The 20,411-nt window shown below is 36.8% G+C and overlaps 1 protein-coding gene across 17 annotated transcripts in view; it reads left to right on the forward strand.

Moving 5' to 3' along the window:
• Window positions 1–181: 181 nt before the first annotated feature.
• CAAP1 (caspase activity and apoptosis inhibitor 1) overlaps window positions 182–20,411 on the forward strand; it is a 1,159,962-nt gene continuing 1,139,732 nt past the window's right edge. For 16 of the 17 annotated variants that reach the window (XR_013829209.1, XR_013829210.1, XR_013829211.1 and 13 more), the window contains exons 1-4: window positions 182–583; window positions 5,039–5,239; window positions 6,076–6,160; window positions 7,047–7,122. Coding sequence is in view for 3 of the 17 variants with exons in the window: in XM_079927810.1 (XP_079783936.1) it covers window positions 272–583; window positions 5,039–5,239; window positions 6,076–6,160; window positions 7,047–7,122 (674 nt within the window). In the remaining 14 variants the exon portion in view is untranslated. The remainder of the gene's footprint in view (window positions 584–5,038; window positions 5,240–6,075; window positions 6,161–7,046; window positions 7,123–20,411) is intronic. The other variant, XM_079927811.1, reaches the window with a different exon arrangement.

Below are 20,411 nucleotides of genomic sequence, written 5' to 3' on the forward strand. Positions count from 1 at the left end.
CCGCCTTCGGCCCTTTGTAGGGGTATGAAAACAAACAACAAAAAACCACCCGCGCTGCTCACCTGCCGCAAACTCAAGCCTACCTCCTCGTCTGGCGGAGGCAGCGCTATTGGCCCCGGCCCCGGCTCCAGAAACGCCTCCTGACGTCAGCGATGCGGCCGGAAGTGACGTCGAAGCTGCGACGCCCCGTGCCCGCTGCTAGCTGCTGCGGCAGGGTTTCGGTCGATCCACAAGCGGCGGGCTTTCCCCGGATGGTTGCAGCAGAGGGATCATGACGGGGAAGAAGTCTTCCCGGGAGAAGCGGCGCAAACGAAGCGGTCAGGAGGCGGCGGCGGCGGCGGCGCTCGCGGCGCCGGACCCGGTTCCCGCCGTCGCCAGCGGCGGCAGTGGAAGCACCAGCGGTTGCGGGAGCGCCAGCGGCTGCGGGAGCGTCACCTGCTGCGGGAACACCAGCTTGAGTGGAAGTGTCACTGGCGGTGGGAGCTGCGGCAGCTGCTGGGGTGGGGGCAGCGTGGAGCGCAATGAGCGCCGTAAGCGGAGGAGCACTGACTCATCTGCCAGCGTCTCCGGCTCCTTGCAGCAGGTGCGTGCGTGCTCTTCTCGCCTCTTCTCGAAGCGGCTGCGTTTCCGGAAGAAGGTGGGCTAGGAGCGGAATGTGGCAGCGGGATGCGGAGCCGGAGGTATCTTACGTTAGCGCTGCGATCCTAAGGGGTCCCGTGTTTGAAGTTCACGTTCCTAAGTTCCCTTGAACCCCACACTCGCACGTCTTGAACTTAAAGTTTCCGATTTACCGATCGTCTGACTCATACTGCTTTTGGCTTCTTCCACTCCTGTGGTCTCCTCAGTCTCCTTGAAAAGTATGGGTCAGAAACTACCCTTCAGTGCCCTTGCGAGCTGCGCTTTATTTCTCTCTTCCTCCACGTTACAAGATGAGAAAATTGAGGCTCAAAGAGTTTAAGGAAGTCTACCCACAGTCACAGTTTGTTAATAACGCCTACATTCGAATGCAATATCTGATTATAAAAGCCATGTTCTTTATGCTCCATCGACCTAGCAAGATATTAACGTTTTTTTTAAAAAAGTTTGCTTCCATTATAAAACAAATGCATGAATACATACTTTAAATGTATACAACACAGAAATGAAGGGAAAATCATGGAAGTCTCTGTGCTTCCCCATTAATAGTTTGATATGCAGCCTCTTTATTAACTCTTGTCAGCCCTGATAATTCTTTTTTTATATAATTTTTTTAATTTTTATTTTTTATTGGAGTATAGTTGATTTACAGTGTTGTGTTAGTCTCAGGTGTACAGCAAAGTGCTTCAGTTATACATGTACATATATCTATTCTTTTTCAGCCCTGATATTTCTTATTTTTTGTTCTTTTCAAAATTTTATTTACTTATTTTTCACTGCGTTGGGTCTTTGTTGCTGCGCACAGGCTTTCTCTAGTTGCAGTGAGTGGGGGCTGCTCTTCATTGCGGTGCGCGGACCTCTCATTGCAGTGGCTTCTCTTGTGGAGCACGGGCTCTAGGCGCACGGGCTTCAGTAGTTGTGGCACGCGGGCTCAATAGTTGTGGCTCACGGGCTCTAGAGCGCAGCCTCAGTAGTTGTGGCGCACGGGCTAAGTTGCTCTGCGGCGTGTGGGATGTGGGATGTGGGATCTTCCCGGACCAGGGCTTGAACTCATGTCCCCTGCATTGGCAGGCAGATTCTTAACCACTGCGCCACCAGGGAAGTCCTTTTCTTTCTTTTTAATCTAAGGCTTTTAGTATAGTGTTGAACACAAGCGTTCATAGTAGGCATTCTTTTCCCATTTTTTTTGTAGTGGAAACATTTCTAATTTTACACCAGTAAGTGTATTTGCCATAGGTTCTGAAAGATACCTTTGATCAAGTTAAGGACATTTTCTTTAATTCGTGGTTTTCTGAGGGTTGTAGAGTTCTATCAGATGTCTTTAGGGCATTCTGTTGAGGTGATCAGTAGTTTTCATTCTTAATCTGATTATGTAATTTTATTGATAAGTTAACTTATATTGAATTGTCCTCAGCATTCTTGGGATAAATACTGTTTGATTTGTTGATTTGGTTGTTGTACTCGGCTGAAATTCAGTATTTTTACTTTTGTACCTATGTTCTTAAGTTAAATCAGCTTATTGTTTTTATTTTTGTAGTTAACCTGTCTTGTTTTGGTATCAGGGTTATGGTAGCCTTACGGATTGAATTGGGAAAGCTTTGCATTTTTTTTGGTGTGTTCCAGAGTAGTTTATATCTTTTTCTCAAAGATATGTCGGAACTTGACTGTTGGACCATACAGCTGTCGGGGTCTGGTGGATTTTTCTAGGGGTGTTTTTTTTTCTCTTAACTGCCATCTATTTTTCCCCAAATTCTTCAATAGTTATAGATCTATGCATTTTTCCACCCCTTTTAGATTCAGTTTTGGATATCACCATTCTTATCTTAAATAGTTTCCATGTCTTTAGTACTCTTTATTATTATGGGGAGACCAATAATAAGGATTCTATAAGCATTTGCATACAGAACTAAACTGTACTTCTCATGAGAAGTAACTGTAGTTGTAAAAAAAAAAAAAGAAGTCATTATATATTAGGCATGTAGAGAACATCGCAAAATTCCAATAGTGCCATAATATTTGTTGTGTATTGCATTCCCTATTGTTGTTAACAGCTTTATAGAGATATAATTCACATACTGTACAATTCTCTAATTTCAAGTATACAGTTCACTGGTTTTTGAGTATATTCACAGAGTGGTGCAACCATCACTGTAGTCAATTTTAAAATATTTTCATCATCCCCAGAAGAAACCCTATATGCAATTTTTAGCTGTCATCCCTACTAGCCCTACACCCATACTCCCATTCTATGCCTAGGCAATCACTAATCTACTTTCTATCTCTATAGATTTTTTTCTTTTGGCTGCATTGGGTCTTCGTTGCTGTGTGCGGGCTTTCTCTAGTTGTGGCGAGCGGGGCTATTCTTTGTTGCGATGTGTGGGCATCTCATTGTGGTGGCTTCATGTTGCGGAGCACGGGCTCTTTGGCGTGCCGGCTTCAGTAGTTGTGGCACACGGGCTTAGTTGCTCTGCGGCATGCGGGATCTTCCCAGACCAGGGCTCGAACCTGTGTCCCCTGCATTGGCAGGCGGATTCTTAACCACTGAGCCACCAGGGAAGTCCCCTCTATAGACTTATAAATTTCCCTGTTCTGGGCATTTTATATGAATAGAATCATATGTGGTCTTTTGTGTCTGGCTTCTCTCACCTAGCATATTTGTTTTTCAGAGTCTGCCCATGTTTTAACACATATCAGTACTTCATTTCTTTTTGTAGCTGAATAATATTTCATTGTGTGGCTAATACCACATTTAAGTTTTTAATTTGTCAATTGATATAGACATTTGGATTGTTTCCAACTTTTGGCTATTATGCATAATGCTGCTATGAGCATTTGTGTACAAGTTTCTGTGCGGACATTATGGTTACATTTCTTTTGGATATATATCCAGGAATGAAATTTCTGCATCATATGGCAACTTTATAAGGAACTACAAACCATTTTCCAAACCAGCTGCACTATTTTATATTCCTACTAGCACTGTATGGGAGTTCAGTTCCTTTACATCCTTGCTAACACCTGAATTGCTTTGTGAGCCATTAGAACAAGAGCTAACCTTTGCTTTTTCAGTGTAATTATCATAGTGTTCTTTAATATTAGCCTGTTTTTAAACTGCATTTTAAACAATTGTGTTAGAAAGTATAAAAAGGAAACCTACTTGAATAATATAGTTAGGGATTTTCCTGAGGAAATGACTTTTAAATTGATACCTGAGTTTGTTGATCTTGGGAGTATAGAGTGATGGGGAAGTGGGGAAGAAAGACTCTCCTAGACAGAAGAACAGTGTGTACAAAAGCCCTGCCTGTATGAAATGAAGGGAGAACACCTTATGTTTGAGTAGTTCAGACAAGGTCGTTGTGTTTGGAACACAATGAGCATGAAGGACCTAATAGGCTATATTACCCTAAGAACAGTGGGAAGTCATTGACAGCTTATATCAGTAAATAGGGAGGATGAGTATATGTGCATTTTATAAAATCCATTTTGGTGTCAGTATACAAAACAGATTGGCAAGACCTCAGATTAGATGTAGGGAGTCAAGTTAAGTGCTACTGAGGTAATCTAGGCAAAAAGAGGATGGTACCTTGGATCAGGATTATGGCAGTAGATTTGGAGAGACTGGATAGATTTGGGAGATAGGAGGTAAAATTGATAGAAATGTCTTAAATTACTTGCCTGCTTTGAATATCATTAGATATATAACAGTTTTTAAAATGATAGAGACTTCCCTGGTGGCCCAGTGGCTGAGAATCCATTTTCCAATGCAGGGGACACGGGTTCGATCCCTGGTTAGGGAACCAAGATCCCACACGCCTCGGGGCAACTAAGCCTGCACGCTGCAACTACTGAGCCCATGCGCCTCAACTAGAGAGCCTGAGCCCGTGTGCTGCAACTAAGACCCAGTGCCACCATAAATAAATAAATAAATATTTTTTAAAAAGAAATCTTTATTTTAAAAAATGACAATAGCTTCTGGTAAGCAACGATACTTTAGTATATAATATTTGTGGTTTATAACATTTTTGCTGCTATCCCATTTCTTTTTATGAATTAAGAAGAATGACAATGCATACATAAAATTCTTGGGTGAATTGTCTACTGGAGGAATATCGTATTCCACAAGTATAAAATTGTAGGAAATCATTCAGTATTGAGTATATTTTCATTTGTGTGTCCTAGGATATTATCTCTTCACTTTTTCTCAATTTATTGATAATTACAGAGTGGGGAGTAACTTCAAAGAATACTGAGCAATTAAATAATCTTTCCTATGGTTTTAAATAAATAATTTGTGCAAAAAAAGAATTTGGAAATGTTTAATGAAGATTTTATGAAATGAAAATGTATAACATTATAGACATATCTCTGTTGTTTAATGGTTCTTTATCTCTTTTAATTTTAGGAAGCCAAATATCTTTTGCCAACTCTGGAAAAAGAGTTATTCTTGGCAGAGCACAGTGACCTTGAAGAAGGTGGATTAGACCTGACTGTGGCATTAAAACCAGTTAGTTTCTATATATCAGACAAAAAAGAAATGCTTCAGCAGTGTTTCTGTATCATAGGAGAGAAGAAGTTACAGAAGATGCTTCCTGATGTGTTAAAGGTACTTCATTACATACATTATCAGGCTATCCACATATACAGAATATACAAACACTTTTTTTATAGCAGTCATTTTACTTAATGGAAATTATAATCGGACGTTTTCAACTAATATGAGCTACTTCGAAAAGATATAAAGAAGGGATTTTGTAGAACCATAAATGGCTTTGTATATTTAAAAATTTGCCAGGAAGAAATAGGGTACTTTACTATATTTAGATAAGGAATTTTTTGACCTTCTGGAAATTATTCTATTAAATACAGGCAGTTTAAGTAACTAAGTTAGAGGTATACTGATTCTTTCTGGTGCTTTAAGAAGTAGTGTACTGCTGTGTAACAGTATGCAATGATAGTTGGTAATAGCCTATATTTCATTAAATTCATAAATGTTTTCATATATTTATCTCTGAAAATTATTCAGGGAAATACATGGTATTCTAATTTTACAGATGTGGAAAAAAAGCCGTGGACACGTTAAGCCCAACATCATATATATCTAAGATGTATGGAGCTAGGACTTGAATATTTAAGCCTTTAGAGGTATTACCTAACATAAGTAGGCTGCTATTAAGAATATCTGGGCACCTACTTATTCTTCAGTTCTTTCATAATAAACATGACTTTATATATCCAAATCAAAACTCTATAAATTATAATATTTACATGTTAACTGGCAGGTCTTCACATTTCATCCCAGAAAAAAATTTATGTGGCTTTTAATTTGTTTTACTGTAGGATTTTGCTTAGCAGACTTTTTTTTTTAAACGGTTGCTGTTTTCTAGTTTATATTGGTGCTTTGTTATATAAATGCATTTTTTAAAATGTCATTTTCTTTAGAACTGTTCCATAGAAGAAATTAAAAAACTGTGCCAGGAACAGTTAGAGCTCCTGTCTGAAAAAAAAATCTTGAAGATTCTTGAGGGTAAGAATGCGTATTTCTACCTTCTGGTAACTTAGTGGTTAATACTATACTTAGCATAAATCCTGAGGTATTCTTTTTTTTTTTTAACTGCTACTTTAATTTTATTATTGGGTAATCACTGAGTATTTTTACTTCTGTTTGTACAGAAATATAGTTTACATATCAGAATAGCATCTCAGGAATGGACTTTTTGATGTATGTATGGTTTCTCCAAATCAGTTGTGTAGGTAATAGCATTAAGTTTGTGCACAATAAAAAAAAGAAATAAAAAATGTTTATCCAAAATACTATAAAAAATTACTTATTGAGAAGGCAAAGCCTTCTCTTAAAATATTTTAAAATTTTCTGCTTTATATTCTTACTGCTTTTAATTATCTGTTGAATACCATTTCTGCTCTGATAAGACCCAAATGCAGAGTTAGAAGAATTGCCAACATTTATCTGTCTGCCTGAACTAAGACTCTTCTTTGTATATATTACCTGTAGAATTTTGGATTTTAAAGCTTTTCTTTTTGGACTCTACAAGGATATTAGCATTAGCATTACAAGAGAAGGAACAAAAAAATGGAGAATTTCAATTTCCAGAGATAACATCTTTTTAAAATGTAAAATGGTGATAGATGTATACATGCGTGTATGGTTTGTAAGTATTATATGTACACACCTTCTTGCTTATATATATTTTGTACATTTATAAAATAGATCAAGGGAAGGCAATGACAAATACCTAATAAGGCATTTTAAATATAAGCAATTAAAAATGTCATCTTTCAGCAACACTGAAGTTATTTAATCGTCACTTTATACATGACACTTTCTGTATAATGATTAAATCACTCTGACATTTTATGAGCATGCTTTCAATTTTTTTTATGTCATTCATAAGGTGACAGTGGTATGGACTCTGATGTGGAAGAAGAGGCAGATGATGGCTCTAAGATGGGATCTGATTTAGTTAGTCAGTAAGTTAAAAACTTTCATTTTTATTTCAGAATTTCTTTGTTATCCCTTTGGTGATTTCTTACCTCAAGAATGTGATTGTTTTTCTGTGTTATGTTTATATAAAGTGATTCAACAATGTTGGATTGATCTTTTTACTTGTAATGATTAGTCCTTTTGGTATATATGAGAATGAAGTTAATTGTGTTCAGGATTAAGATGATTTTCTTTAACTACTGCTCAGATATAGGACTGCAACAATGCCAACCTCAAGCAGAATCACATTTCTCATTTGGAATTTGAATATATGTATCACTAGTGATCCCACTATTTATTAAATATTATACTTACTCTACCAAACATTATGTTAGTAGTTTAGAAGACTTTATCTCGCTGAATATCTTCTACATACCTATTAATGTTTGGTGATAATAGCTTCTTTTCATAGCTGAGATAGTAAGGTGGTTCACTTTATATAGGTACATATAATTTGATTATTGTGATGATGAAAAATACCTGATGTTTTGAGATGCTGACTAATCAAGAAGCAACATGCTAATTTCTTTTTCTAGATTATTCTGCTCTGCCATGGGCTCATCAAACTTTCACCCACTGATTTTATCATCTATTGATGATTTTTGACTAAAACAATTTTTTTTTGGTAGTTGCCAAAGACTGACTTGTATCTCTGTTTGCAGACTTTGGCTATAGGCAGGAACACAAATAAAAACAGGTAACCAGAGGCAGTAGCATAAATAAGTAGCACAGATTTAACCTGAAACCTTGAGTATATTTTCATTTCTAATACAATGCTATTGGGTAAGTATCACTGAAAAAAGATAATTTCATGTTATAACTGTAGAGGGCATCAAATAATCTACTTATACTGAAGCATTGAAGAAATCGTTGTATCTTGGTTGCCTCATAATCAGTAGATTTTTGGTCATCACATACATCTTGCCTAGGAGTGTCACAGGATGATTTATACTTACCCACAGAGTAGAAAATGTGCACATTTCTAAGAAGCCTTGCTATTGATTTTCCTTCAAAATACTTAGCTTTAAATTGTCTATGTAGTATGCTAATCTAGTTCAGGTAGTTTAACCATTTACAAGGCTGTCACTTTTTAGTACTTTTTAGTTTCTTTTTTAAATTTTATTTATTTATTTATTCATTTATTTTTGGCTGCGTTGGGTCTTTGTTGCTGTGCACAAGCTTTCTCTAGATGCAGTGAGCAGGGGTTACTCTTTGTGGCGGTGCGTGGGCTTCTCTTCGCAGTGGCTTCTGTTGTTGTGGAGCAGGGGCTCTAGGCGCGCGGGCTTCAGTAGATGTGGCACGTGGGCTCAGTAGTTGTGGCTCGCGGGCTCTAGAGCGCAGGCTCAGTAGTTGTGGCGCATGACGGGCTTAGTTGCTCTGCAGCATGTGGGATCTTCCTGGATCAGGGATCAAACCCGTGTCCTGTGCATTGGCAGGCAGGGAAGTCCTTAGTTTCTTAAATTATCTAAATTAACCGTCTTGCTTCTTGATGTTTCTTACAGAGCATCAACTTCTGTTTGATTACATTTGTTTGCCTTTATTTAAGGCAAATGTTTTGCCTCTTTGTTTGCCTCTGCTTATTTTTCCCAGTTTTTGAGGTGTCAAGTTTAAGTCCGTTATTGTTCACACCTGAACATTAATGCTACCTTTTCTACTGTTAGAAGCCATTTGATGGATAGCCAATCAGATTAGAAACTTAATTCTCTTAAAAAAAATTACAACAAAATAGAGTAGTATTTGACTTCTGAACTTTTCTAATGAAAAAAATGGTGATTAGATTCAAAGTGACTATTGCAAAGAACCCACTTTTACAGTGTTACTGTAAGACAGATCATGTTAGCTTTTAAACGCTGCAATGAGCGTTTATTACCCAAAACTGTCATAGTAGCCACTTGTGGATCTGATAAGTGCCAGATCATTGGGATTCTTTTGAGTTATTTGAGAATATAGGCTTTTAAAAAAAAAAAAGCTACAAGATGCCAAATAAATAATAATACTAAGCTAGAAGATGCCAAATAAGCTAAAGATGCCAGATAAATAATAATATTAAAGCTAACACTTACTGAGCCAGTAAGTGTTGTATGCCACACACTGTTCTAATCACTTTATATGACTTCATTCACTCATTGGGTTTGTACAACAACCTTGTGAGGTAGGTGGTATTAGCATCATCATTTTACAAATGGAAAGATAAGGCCCAGAAAGATTTGTGTGCCTGAGGTCACACAAATGAACGTGGAAGTAGGAGGAATGTTAGTTCTGAAGAGATTATATAAGCATTCATGTTAATGGACCTGGCTTTAAGACACTTAACCTTCCCTAAAATCACTTTATACATTTGTAAAATGTGGGTAATCCTTGCTTCAATAGGATTGTTGGGTTTAAATGAGCTAATGTGACTTGTTTGTTATTATTTGTTTACTATTTTATTATTAATAATCTTAGTTATGAATGGGAAGATATACTGCAGTGTGAAACAATGAAGGTGGGACAGGGAGTTAATGTGAGAAGATGCTGGCTTTAGTGCATGTTCCTGACATTTGCTATGTGCTTTGTGCTTAAAGGGACAATTCAGTCCTGTTAATCTCTATAGAAGAGAACTGAACCTGGTGGGCAGACTTATAAAAACCTCGTTCCAGTGCTTCAACAGAGGGCTAAGTTAGTTAACATGTTTGGTCCTTGGTGCTGAAAATTTCCATGTTTTTTATTACCTGCTGGTTTTTTACTCTCTAATAAATAACAGTAGTCTGAGCTGTCCAGATGCTGAGGGAACAGTTACGAGTAGGCAAAGACCAATGAAAGGAATTCAATAATTTGAGAGAGGAAAATGAAGCTGAATAAGTTGAATAGGTAGCTTCTGTGGAACACAGAATTAATAGACTATAGGAAAGAAAACTTTAACAAAATAATGAAAACTCTCAAAGAAGTACAATTAGAGCACAAGTGTAGTTTTTTTTAATAAATTTATTTATTTATCTTTCTATCTTTGGCTGCGTTGGGTCTTTGTTGCTGCACACAGGCTCTCTCTAGTTGCAGCGAGTGGGGGCTGGTGGCTTCTCTTGTTGCAGAGCATGGGCTCCAGGTGTGCGGGCTTCATTAGTTGTGGCACGTGGGCTCAGTAGTTGTGGCTTGGGCTCTAGAGCACAGGCTCATTAGTTGTGTCACATGGGCTCAGTAGTTGTGGCTAGTGGGCTCTAGAGCACAGGCTCAATAGTTGTGGCATGCAGGCTTAGTTGTTCCGCGGCATGTGGGATCTTCCCGGACCAGGACTCGAACCTGTGTCCCCTGCATTGTCAGGTGGACTCTTAACCACTGTTCCACCAGGGAAGTCCCCACAAATGTAGTTTTAGGAACTAAAAATAAATTCTGAATTCCTAAACTTAGTAGACAAACTGATAAAGAGGTTAGCTATGACTGGGGGCTACATCATTTTCCTAAGAAATCAAGTTGAATAAATAAACACAGAATAATAAAAACCACACACAAAAAGTATAAATCCTTATGTTTAACTCATGGCTACCTGGAAGACAATTTTAGACCTATCCTGAACATACTAGAAATTATAGAAAGAGAAACAAATAGCTAGAAAAGTATTGAAGAAATGATAGAATTAAAATTTTTGATTTAAAGACTTAATACTGTAAGGGCAAGGATAACGAGAAAACACCTGGTTATGGGCTGAATTATGTCCCTTCAAAATTCATATGTGGAAATCCCTAACCCCTACCACCTCTGAATGTAATCTCATTTGGAGATAAGGTCTTTAAAGAGGTAAATGGGACTTCCCTGGTGGTTCAGTGGTAAAGAATCCACCTTACAATGCAGGGGATGTGGGTTCAATCCCTGGTCAGGGAACTAGGATTCCACATGCCGTGGGGCAGCTGAGCCCATGCACCACAACTACTGAGCTCGCACGCCTCAACTAGAGCCCACGTGCCTCAGACTACAGAGCCCATGTGCCCTGGAGCCTGTGCACCACAGCTAGAGAAGAGAAAACCTACACACAACTAGAGAGAAGCCCACGCACTGCAAGGAAGAGCCCGAGTGCTGCAACTAAGACCTGATGCAGCCAAAAATAAAAATAAAATAAATAAACAAATAAATAATACATAATATTTAATATATTAATAAAAATAAATTTATTATATATTTATATATTAAATAAATAATCATAAACAAATAAATAATAAATCTTTTTTTAAAAAAGAGGTGATTAAGTTAATCCAATCTGATTGGTGTCCTTATAAGAAAAGGAAATTTGAGTACACTGAAAGACTCCAGGGCTGGGCACACACAGAGAAGAGCCATGTGAGGACACAGCCAGAAGGCAGCCATCTGCAAGCCTCAGAAGAAACCAAACCTGCAGACACCTTGATCTTTGACTTCTACCTTGTGGAACTGTGAGAAACACATTTTTGTCATTTAAGCCAGCCAGCCTTTGGTATTTTGTTATGGCAGCTTTAACAAACAAATACAAACTTACATGTACGTGTGTGTGTATATATTTCCCAGTGAAATTTTTTTCCCCAAACTTTTTATTTTGGAAAACTTCAAACTTATATAAAAGTTGAAAGAATGATGTAATGAACATCCATATACCCTCTACCTAGATTCAGCAACATTAACATCTTGCCATTTTTGCTTTTGCTCTCTCCTTATATTTATCCTTTTTCCCCAACAGCCATTTGTATTAGGCTGCTAGAGCTGCCATAGCAGAATACCACAGACTGCCTGGCTTAAACAACAGAAATTTATTTTCTCACAGTTCTGGAGGCTGAAAGTCTAGATCAGGGTACAGGCAGGGTTGTTTTCTCTGAGGCCTCTCTCCTTGGCTTGCAGATGGCTACCCTCTTGCTGCCTTTTCACTTGGTTGTCTTTCTCTGTGTGTGTCCCCCTGGTGTCTCTCCCTGTGTCTTAATCTCTCCTTATAAGGACACTAGTCAGATTGGATTAGCACCTACCATAATGGCCTTATTTTAAGTTAATTAGCTTTATAAAGGCCCTATCTCCAAAACAGTCAACATTCTTAGGCACTGGGGTTAGGGTTTCACATATGAATTCTTTGTGGGGAAACAGTTCGGCTCATAACCTATTAAAAAATAAGTTACAGATGTCATAACATTTCATGCTTAAACAATTCAGTGTGCACTTCCTAAAAATAAGGAGAGTTTTACAGCCACAATGCCATCATCACTTTTCAGAAATAAACAGTAATTCAAATAATATCATCTAATATATTGCCCATATAAAATTCCCCCAATTACTAAAAAAATTTATAGTTTACTTATTTATTTTAATTAATTAATTGATTGATTCTGATCCAGGATCCAGTTGGAATTCATGTGTTCTGTTTGATTGTTAGTATTTCAAAGCTTAATTTAAAGAGAAGATTTAGATATGAGAGAGAAAAGCTTAATGACTAGCCCAGGAACTTAGTTCACATCTTAAAGGAATTTTAAAAATAACAAAATAAACCAAAGGAAAGTTGGAAAAATGAAACAACAAAGGTAAACATTAAAACTAAGAAACAGAAAACAAAAGGATAATTTAAATTTATTAACTTGATTTTTGTAAAGACAAGAAAATAAGATAAACTCTTCTTCGGTCTGATTAAGGAAATAGGTAGAGAGCAATTAAAATTGAGATTAGTGAGAAAGGAGGAGACAGAATCATAGGCATGTATGAGTTTAAAAGAATAATGAGAATCCAATGAGAATCCACATGCAGCATTGTATAAACAAACTTGAAGCGAGCAAATGTATGGTATTCTATCAAAATACAAATTAACCAAATTAACTTCTCCCAAAAGTGGAAAACTTGAAGAGATTAACAAAGAAGAAATTAGAAAGGTGAATAGAGATCTGTTGAAAAAGACAAGGTGAATTCACAACGAATTATTATTTGCATGATGTAATGTGTTTAATGTGTTTACAGCTAATAAAACATTCAATAATGCATGCCATCTGTTACTATTTTCAAACAGATTACACCTGTGTTATTTAAATTAGTCCAAGCCCTAGAAAAAGATGAAAAGATCTTCAGTTTACTTTATGATTTCTGCATAGCTTTAATATCCCAGATTTCATAAATAGTGCCAAAAAAGTGTTCAGGGGATTATAGGCCTTCTCACTTGTGAATATAGATGTAAAAATTGTAAGTACAATATTAGCATATCGAATCCAGCAGTGTATCAGTGGGTAATTATGCTACTGACCAAGTAGGATTTACTCTAGGAATTTACAGGAGACTTCATTAGAAGTCTATTAGCATAAGTCATTTCATCAAATTAAAAGAGAAAAATTACATGGTCAGATAAGTAGATGCTAAAAAGGCCTTTGCTAATATTCATCAGTCATTTCTAATATAAGCTGTAGGTAAAAAAGATATAGTAGAAAACTATTCAGATATGTAATGACCATTTGACCAAGCTTAACTACCCACTTGGTAAATTAAAATGACGAATCAGACAGGATCATTCATTTTCAATGTTTCTTGGAGGTTCTAGCAAATGCATTTAGACCAGAAAAACAAAAAACAACCGCGCCCCCCACCCCCACCCAGACACACGCATGCAACATTGGTGGTAGGGAGTAATTAACTGGTCAAAGGCAGCTAAAAGAGATGGGATGATGGAAGCAGAGATTGGAGTGATGTACTTTGAAGATGGAAAAAGGAGCCACAAGCTAAGGAATGCAGGTGATCTTTCAGAAGCTGGAAAAGACAAGGAAATGGATTCTGCAGAAGAAATGTAGCACTACCTACACCTTGAATCTAGTGTCGTAAGACTAATTTGGGATTTCTGACCTCCAGAACTGTAAGATAATAAATTCACATTGTTTTAAGCCACTAAATTTGTGGTGATTTTTGTTACAGTGGCAATAGAAAACTATGCAAGGTACTTGATTAAAACCTAGACATAAACCAGAGTTTTAGATTGTTGCCTGTAACCATAGAGATGTTTTGCTCAATTTAAATATTAAAAAAATTTTTAAATAGTTCCAACATTTAAAAATCAAGTGATAACACACCAAAGTTTGGATTTCTGACTTGCTTGAAAATCAGATCAAGCAACCTTTCCTGAGAGGGCAAAAAAAATTTGGAGCTGAGTGTAGGTACTCTCTTTTTGAGTGGCATATATATGTTTCACTTTGCCACATAGTACTTCATTTGCCTATATGCTTGATGTACAGAATGTCTAGAAAGTGAAACTCTGATTCAAGGGAAAATACATAAAGGCCAAAGGTTTGCCTTGGAACCAGTTCTGTCAGTTTGTCAGTGTCTTATCAACTGAGACATACACCTTTACCTTTTTATCCCAATTTTTTTTGTTTGTTTTGCGTTACGCGGACCTCTCACTGCTGTGGCCTCTCCCATTGCGGAGCAACAGGCTCCGGACGCGCAGGCTCAGCGGCCACGGCTCACGGGCCCAGCCGCTCCGCGGCATGTGGGATCTTCCCAGACCGGGGCACGAACCCGTATCCCCTGCATTGGCAGGCGGACTCTCAACCACTGTGCCACCAGGGAAGCCCTATCCCAATTTTGATGAACAAAAAGAATTTTAAATAGGTCTAGATAAAGCAGTCGGTATTAAAGACACGTGAAAATTTTGATATTTTCTTTTAACGGCAACCTGTGTGCTTTATTGTGGTGTTTATGGGAAAGGACATAACATTAATAGCTTCTTAGAATTATCTAAGAAGCTGTAAAGTGACAACTTTCAGTATGAGGTATATGTATGCGTATGTGTATGTACATGGTATTTAATATGCCCTATGTAAATTAATTTTCTCATAAACCATTAAAAGTTTGAAAATACAGAAGTACACACAAATGTTTATGCACAAGGGAAAAAAATCTTTATATTTTCAGTTTTATATGATCTCCTCACATTGTTAGCTTTATATTTTTAAGTTATATTTATCTTCTAAGGTCAGCTTTCAAATACATGTTTTTGCCCCCAAGCTCTCTTGATCTCTACTGCTTTTTAAATTTTTGATCGCTTACTCTTACTTTACAATAGTTCTTTTTTACAACCCAAAGGAAAAAGAAAGTAGTAGTTGTAAGAAATTTTTCACAGTGTACTACTTTGAAACTTGAAATTAGTGTTAACTTATAACAATTTTAATCGGAATGAGATGCAGGAACTGTGAAGATAGAACATTCATAGTTTCTAAATACCTTCATTTTTAAAAAGGTGAGGGATGGGTTTGTCTGTCACTTTAGTTCACCTTAGTTAAGTAAATGAGCAACTTTGTATTGTACTGAGATAGTCTAAAAATTTTAGCATTTACAATTTTGCAGTGTTTTAAAACTTAGATATTGTGACAAGATTTGCACGTTACAGATTACAAGCTGCTTAACAAGAACAACAATTTTAAGTAAATAAGGTAATATGCCTGGAATCAGAGCGCTGTCTTCATTTGGAAAAGAAGCTTTATTATAGCTAAAGTAACACTAAAAATGAGAACAGGTATTAGCTTGGCCTATAATGTGAGATGATTACACCCTAAAGAATATGTTTGTAGTGAAATTTAAATCTTGAATAGTGCAATAAAATAATCAGGATCGAGGTTTTATATAAAAAGAATAAAAATACAAACACTTTAGGGAAATCTTAACAATGTTTTAGAATTGATTTAATAAATACCTTTATGAATTTTAAATTAATATGCTTTTAGTGAATGATATTAAGGGAGATGTCAGTGGAAATGAAGTTGTATTTCTCTATGGATAATAAGCAGTGATGAGATAATATTCCAGTTCTAGAAGGCAAAGAAATTTAAAAATCGAGATTCTCAAACTAAGGTATACTGCAAAGTAGGTTCTATAGGAGTGTTCTGGAACTATTGATCCTAGTCACTGCTTCTTAGCAGAGGATGGGCATGTTCTAAATTAGTTATTATCAAATTCTAGTTTTGGGTGATTAACTTTCTGAAAAAGCAAGATACTCCTGAACAGGCCTTAGAGCTTTTAGGTAATACATATAATTTGGACAACAACCCTTATAGTGATATGTGGTAGAACTCTGATGCCATTTGTTAGTTGAATAAAAAGCGTTAGTTTTGTTTTTAGTAAGGGAGAAGGATTCATGTCCTTTTTGATGAGTTATAGCTGTCTTGTGGGTTCAGCTCAGCTGGCATTAGAGTATTGAGTTGAATTTGTTCCAATTCAGGCAACGCACTCCTTGGATTATGTACGTATAAGTAACTTTCAAAGGGGCAATAGTACTAAGCCAAATGCTGAACTCTCAGTAAGTGTCAATAAAACTAAACTTGTTGGGAATAAAAGAGTCCTTCATAAACTGCTATTATTAAGCTTCAAAGGAATAAAGCATTTGAATAAAATTTACAGTGCTCCGGAGCATTGAATTAATGGACAGCATAAATCTACAGTACATAATTAAGTAAGCATTTTTATCAATAGATACAAAAATAGGCCTCAGGTAGACCCTAGACCCGGGCTTATTAGTAATAATACCTTCACAAATTGACCTGTGATTGATCTAACTCACATAACCCACTCTGGAATGTATGAGGTTGTTTTGTAACAGTTATTCGTTTGTTTTAACTCTATTATGAAAAATTTCAGTGTACGATGAACGCTTGAATACCTATCACCCACCATGTTTCCTCCCATATTATTTTAAACCCCCTGCTTTCAACTTGATAACTTTGAAGCAGATGTTGACCCAGTTCTTTTAAAATATTTAGCAGATAGGCACCTCTCTAGAATCTTTAGAGCATTCCTTGAAATGGGAGGGCCTGAGCTTCTCAGAGGTCTTAGATAGGCTCTTCATTTGAATTGCAACTGTGTTTTCCATTGGGGAATTTTGAGGGTCTTGGGAAAGATTTTCTGGTTTTGTAACTGTCTACACACAAAAAAAATCTTTGTGTTACAGAAAGCTGATTTTTAAACTGTATCTGTTGTTGTTTTCCCATCAGTCGTTTTAATGCCTCAGCTTGCTGCTCAAGCACTAGATTAGATGTAAGCAGGTAGTTTTCCTTTTTTCTGCTCTTCCCTTATGACTTTTTTAAAAAATGTAAGATTTTAATCACTTATCTGATTCTTTGTATTAACTGTCTTTTCCATTTCACTTGAAAAATAAATTCACTGATGTTAAGTGCACTAAACTGGTTGTTAATGATTATTCTTTAATACGCTGGTGCACTTCTCCCACCATTTGAAGTTTTTGCTTACCAAGAGTCACTTGTATTTGTTTCCAGTGCAGTTACTGTAGTTTTACAATATAGTTATATGAAAAAACAGGTGAAATATCAGTATAAAAAGATTATTTGATCACGCTGAATGCTTTGGAAAAACTCAAACTGCAGTTGTTTTTAGCTGTGGGATAACAACAGTAAAAGTTTGGGCAGCACTGTATAAATAAAGAGGGTTATTTTTTTCTGCACTCAGATTTTTGTGCTTTAAATAAGCCAAAAGTAGAGATGTAGTCAATGGCTTATATGAGTAGGATGAGACTGAACTCTTTTCCATGGATTCATATCAAAGATAAGACTTCATATCCAAAGGCTGATGAATGAAGATACATTTCTGTTTTATGTTAACCTAAAAAGCTTAAATTATATACGTAACTTTTTTTCTTTCTCTTTTTTAACATCTTTATTGAAGTATAATTGCTTTACAATGGTGTGTTACTTTCTGCTTTATAACAAACTGAATCAGTTATACATGTATCCCCATATCTCTTCTCTTTTGCAGCTCCCTCCCTCCCACCCTCCCTATCCCACCCTTCTAGGTGGTCACAAAGCACCGAGCTTTTCTCCCTGTGCTATGCGGCTGCTTCCCACTAGCTATCTATTGTACATTTGGCAGTGTATATATGTCCATGCCACTCTCTCACTCTGTCACAGCTTACCGTTCCCCCTCCCCATATCCTCAAGTCCATTCTGTAATAGGTCTCTGTCTTTATTCCCGTCTTGCCCCTAGGTTCTTCATGACCATTTTTTCTCCCCTAAGATTCCATATATACATGTTAGGATATGGTATTTGTTTTTCTCTTTCTGACTTACTTCACTCTGTATGACAGACTCTAGGTCCATCCACCTCATTACAAATAACTCAATTTCGTTTCTTTTTATGGCTGAGTAATATTCCAGTGTATATATGTGCCACATCTTCTTTATCCATTCATCTGTTGATGACACTTAGGTTGCTTCCATGTCCTGGCTAATGTAAATAGAGCTGCAATGAACATTTTGGTACATGAGTCTCTTTGAATTATTGTTTTCTCAGGGTATATGCCCAGTAGTGGGATTGCTGGGTCATATAGAAGTTCTCTTTTTAGTTTTTTAAGGAACCTCCATACTGTTCTCCATAGTGGCTGTATCAATTTACATTCCCACCAACAGTGCAAGAGGGTTCTCTTTTCTCCACACCCTCTCCAGCACTTATTGTTTCTAGATTTTTTGACGATGGCCATCCTGACTGGTGTGAGATGATATCTCATTGTAGTTTTGATTTGCATTTCTCTAATGAATAATGATGTTGAGCATTCTTTCATGTGCTTGTTGGCAATCTGTATATCTTCTTTGGAGACATGTGTATTTAGGTCTTCTGCCCATTTTTGGATTGGGTTGTTTGTTTTTCTGATATTGAGCTGCAAGAGCTGCTTGTAAATTTTGGAGATTAATCCTTTGTCAGTTGCTTCATTTGCAAATATTTTCTCCCATTCTGAGGGTTCTCTTTTTGTCTTGTTTATGGTTTCCTTTGCTGTGCAAAAGCTTTGAAGTTTCATTACGTGCCATTTGTTTATTTTTGTTTTTATTTCCATTTCTCTAGGAGGTGGGTCAAAAAGGATCTTGCTGTGATTTATGTCATAGAGTGTTCTGCCTATGTTTTTCTCTAGGACTTTGATAGTGTCCGGCCTTACATTTAGGTCTTTAATCCATTTTGAGTTTATTTTTGTGTATGGTGTTAGGGAGTATTCTAATTTCATACTTATACATGTACCTGTACAGTTTTCCCAGCAGCACTTACTGAAGAGGCTTTCTTTTCTCCACTGTATATTCTTGCCTCCTTTATCAAACATAAGGTGACCATATGTGCGTGGGTTTATCTCTGGGCTTTCTATCCTATTTCTGTTTTTGTGCCAGTACCATACTATCTTGATTACTGTAGCTTTGTAGTATAGTGTGAGTCAGGGAGCCTGATTCCTCCAGCTCCGTTTTTCTTTCTCAAGGTTGCTTTGGCTATTCGGGGTCTTTTGTGTTTCCATACAAATTGTGAAATTTTTTATTCTAGTTCTGTGAAAAACGCCAGTAGTTGGATAGGGATTGCATTGAATCTGTAGATTGCTTTGGGTAGTAGAGTCATTTTCACAATGTTGATTCTTCCGATCCAAGAACATGGTATATCTCTCCATCTATTTGTATCATCTTTAATTTCTTTCATCAGTGTCTTATAATTTTCTGCATACACGTCTTTTGTCTCCTTAGGAAGGTTTATTCCTAGATATTTTATTCTTTTTGTTGCAATGGTAAATGGGAATGTTTTCTTAATTTCACTTTCAGATTTTTCATCATTAGTGTATAGGAATGCTAGAGATTTCTTAGCATTTATTTTGTATCCTGCAACTTTACCAAATTCATTGAATAGCTCTAGTAGTTTTCTGGAAGCATCTTTAGGATTCTCTATATATAGTATCACGTCATCCGCAAACAGTGACAGTTTTACTTCTTCTTTTCCGATTTGGGTTCCTTTTATTTCTTTTTCTTCTCTGACTGCTGTGGCTAAAACGTCCAAAACTATGTTGAATAATAGTGGTGAGAGTGGGAACCTTGTCTTGTTCCTGATCTTATTGGAAATGGTTTCAGGTTTTCACCATTGAGGACGAGGTTGGCTGTGGGTTTGTCATATATCGCCTTTATTATCTTGAGGAAAGTTCCATCTGTGCCTACTTTCTGGAAGGTTTTTATCCTAAATGGGTGTTGAATTTTGTCAAAAGCTTTCTCTGTATCTATTGAGATGATTATATGATTTATCTCCTTCAATTTGATAATATGGTGTATCACATTGATTGATTTGCATATATTGAAGAATCCTTGCATTCCTGGGATAAGCCCCACTTGATCATGGTGTATGATCCTTTTAATGTGCTGTTGGATTCTGTTTGCTAGTATTTTGTTGAGGATTTTTGCATCTATGTTCATCAGTGATATTGGCCTATAGTTTTCTTTCTTTGTGACATCTTTGTCTGGTTTTGGTATCAGGGAGATGGTGGTCTCGTAGAATGAGTTTGGGAGTGTTCCTCCCCCTG

The sequence above is a fragment of the Stenella coeruleoalba genome (genome assembly GCF_951394435.1).
Source record: "Stenella coeruleoalba genome assembly, chromosome: 7".
NCBI lineage: Eukaryota > Metazoa > Chordata > Mammalia > Artiodactyla > Delphinidae > Stenella > Stenella coeruleoalba.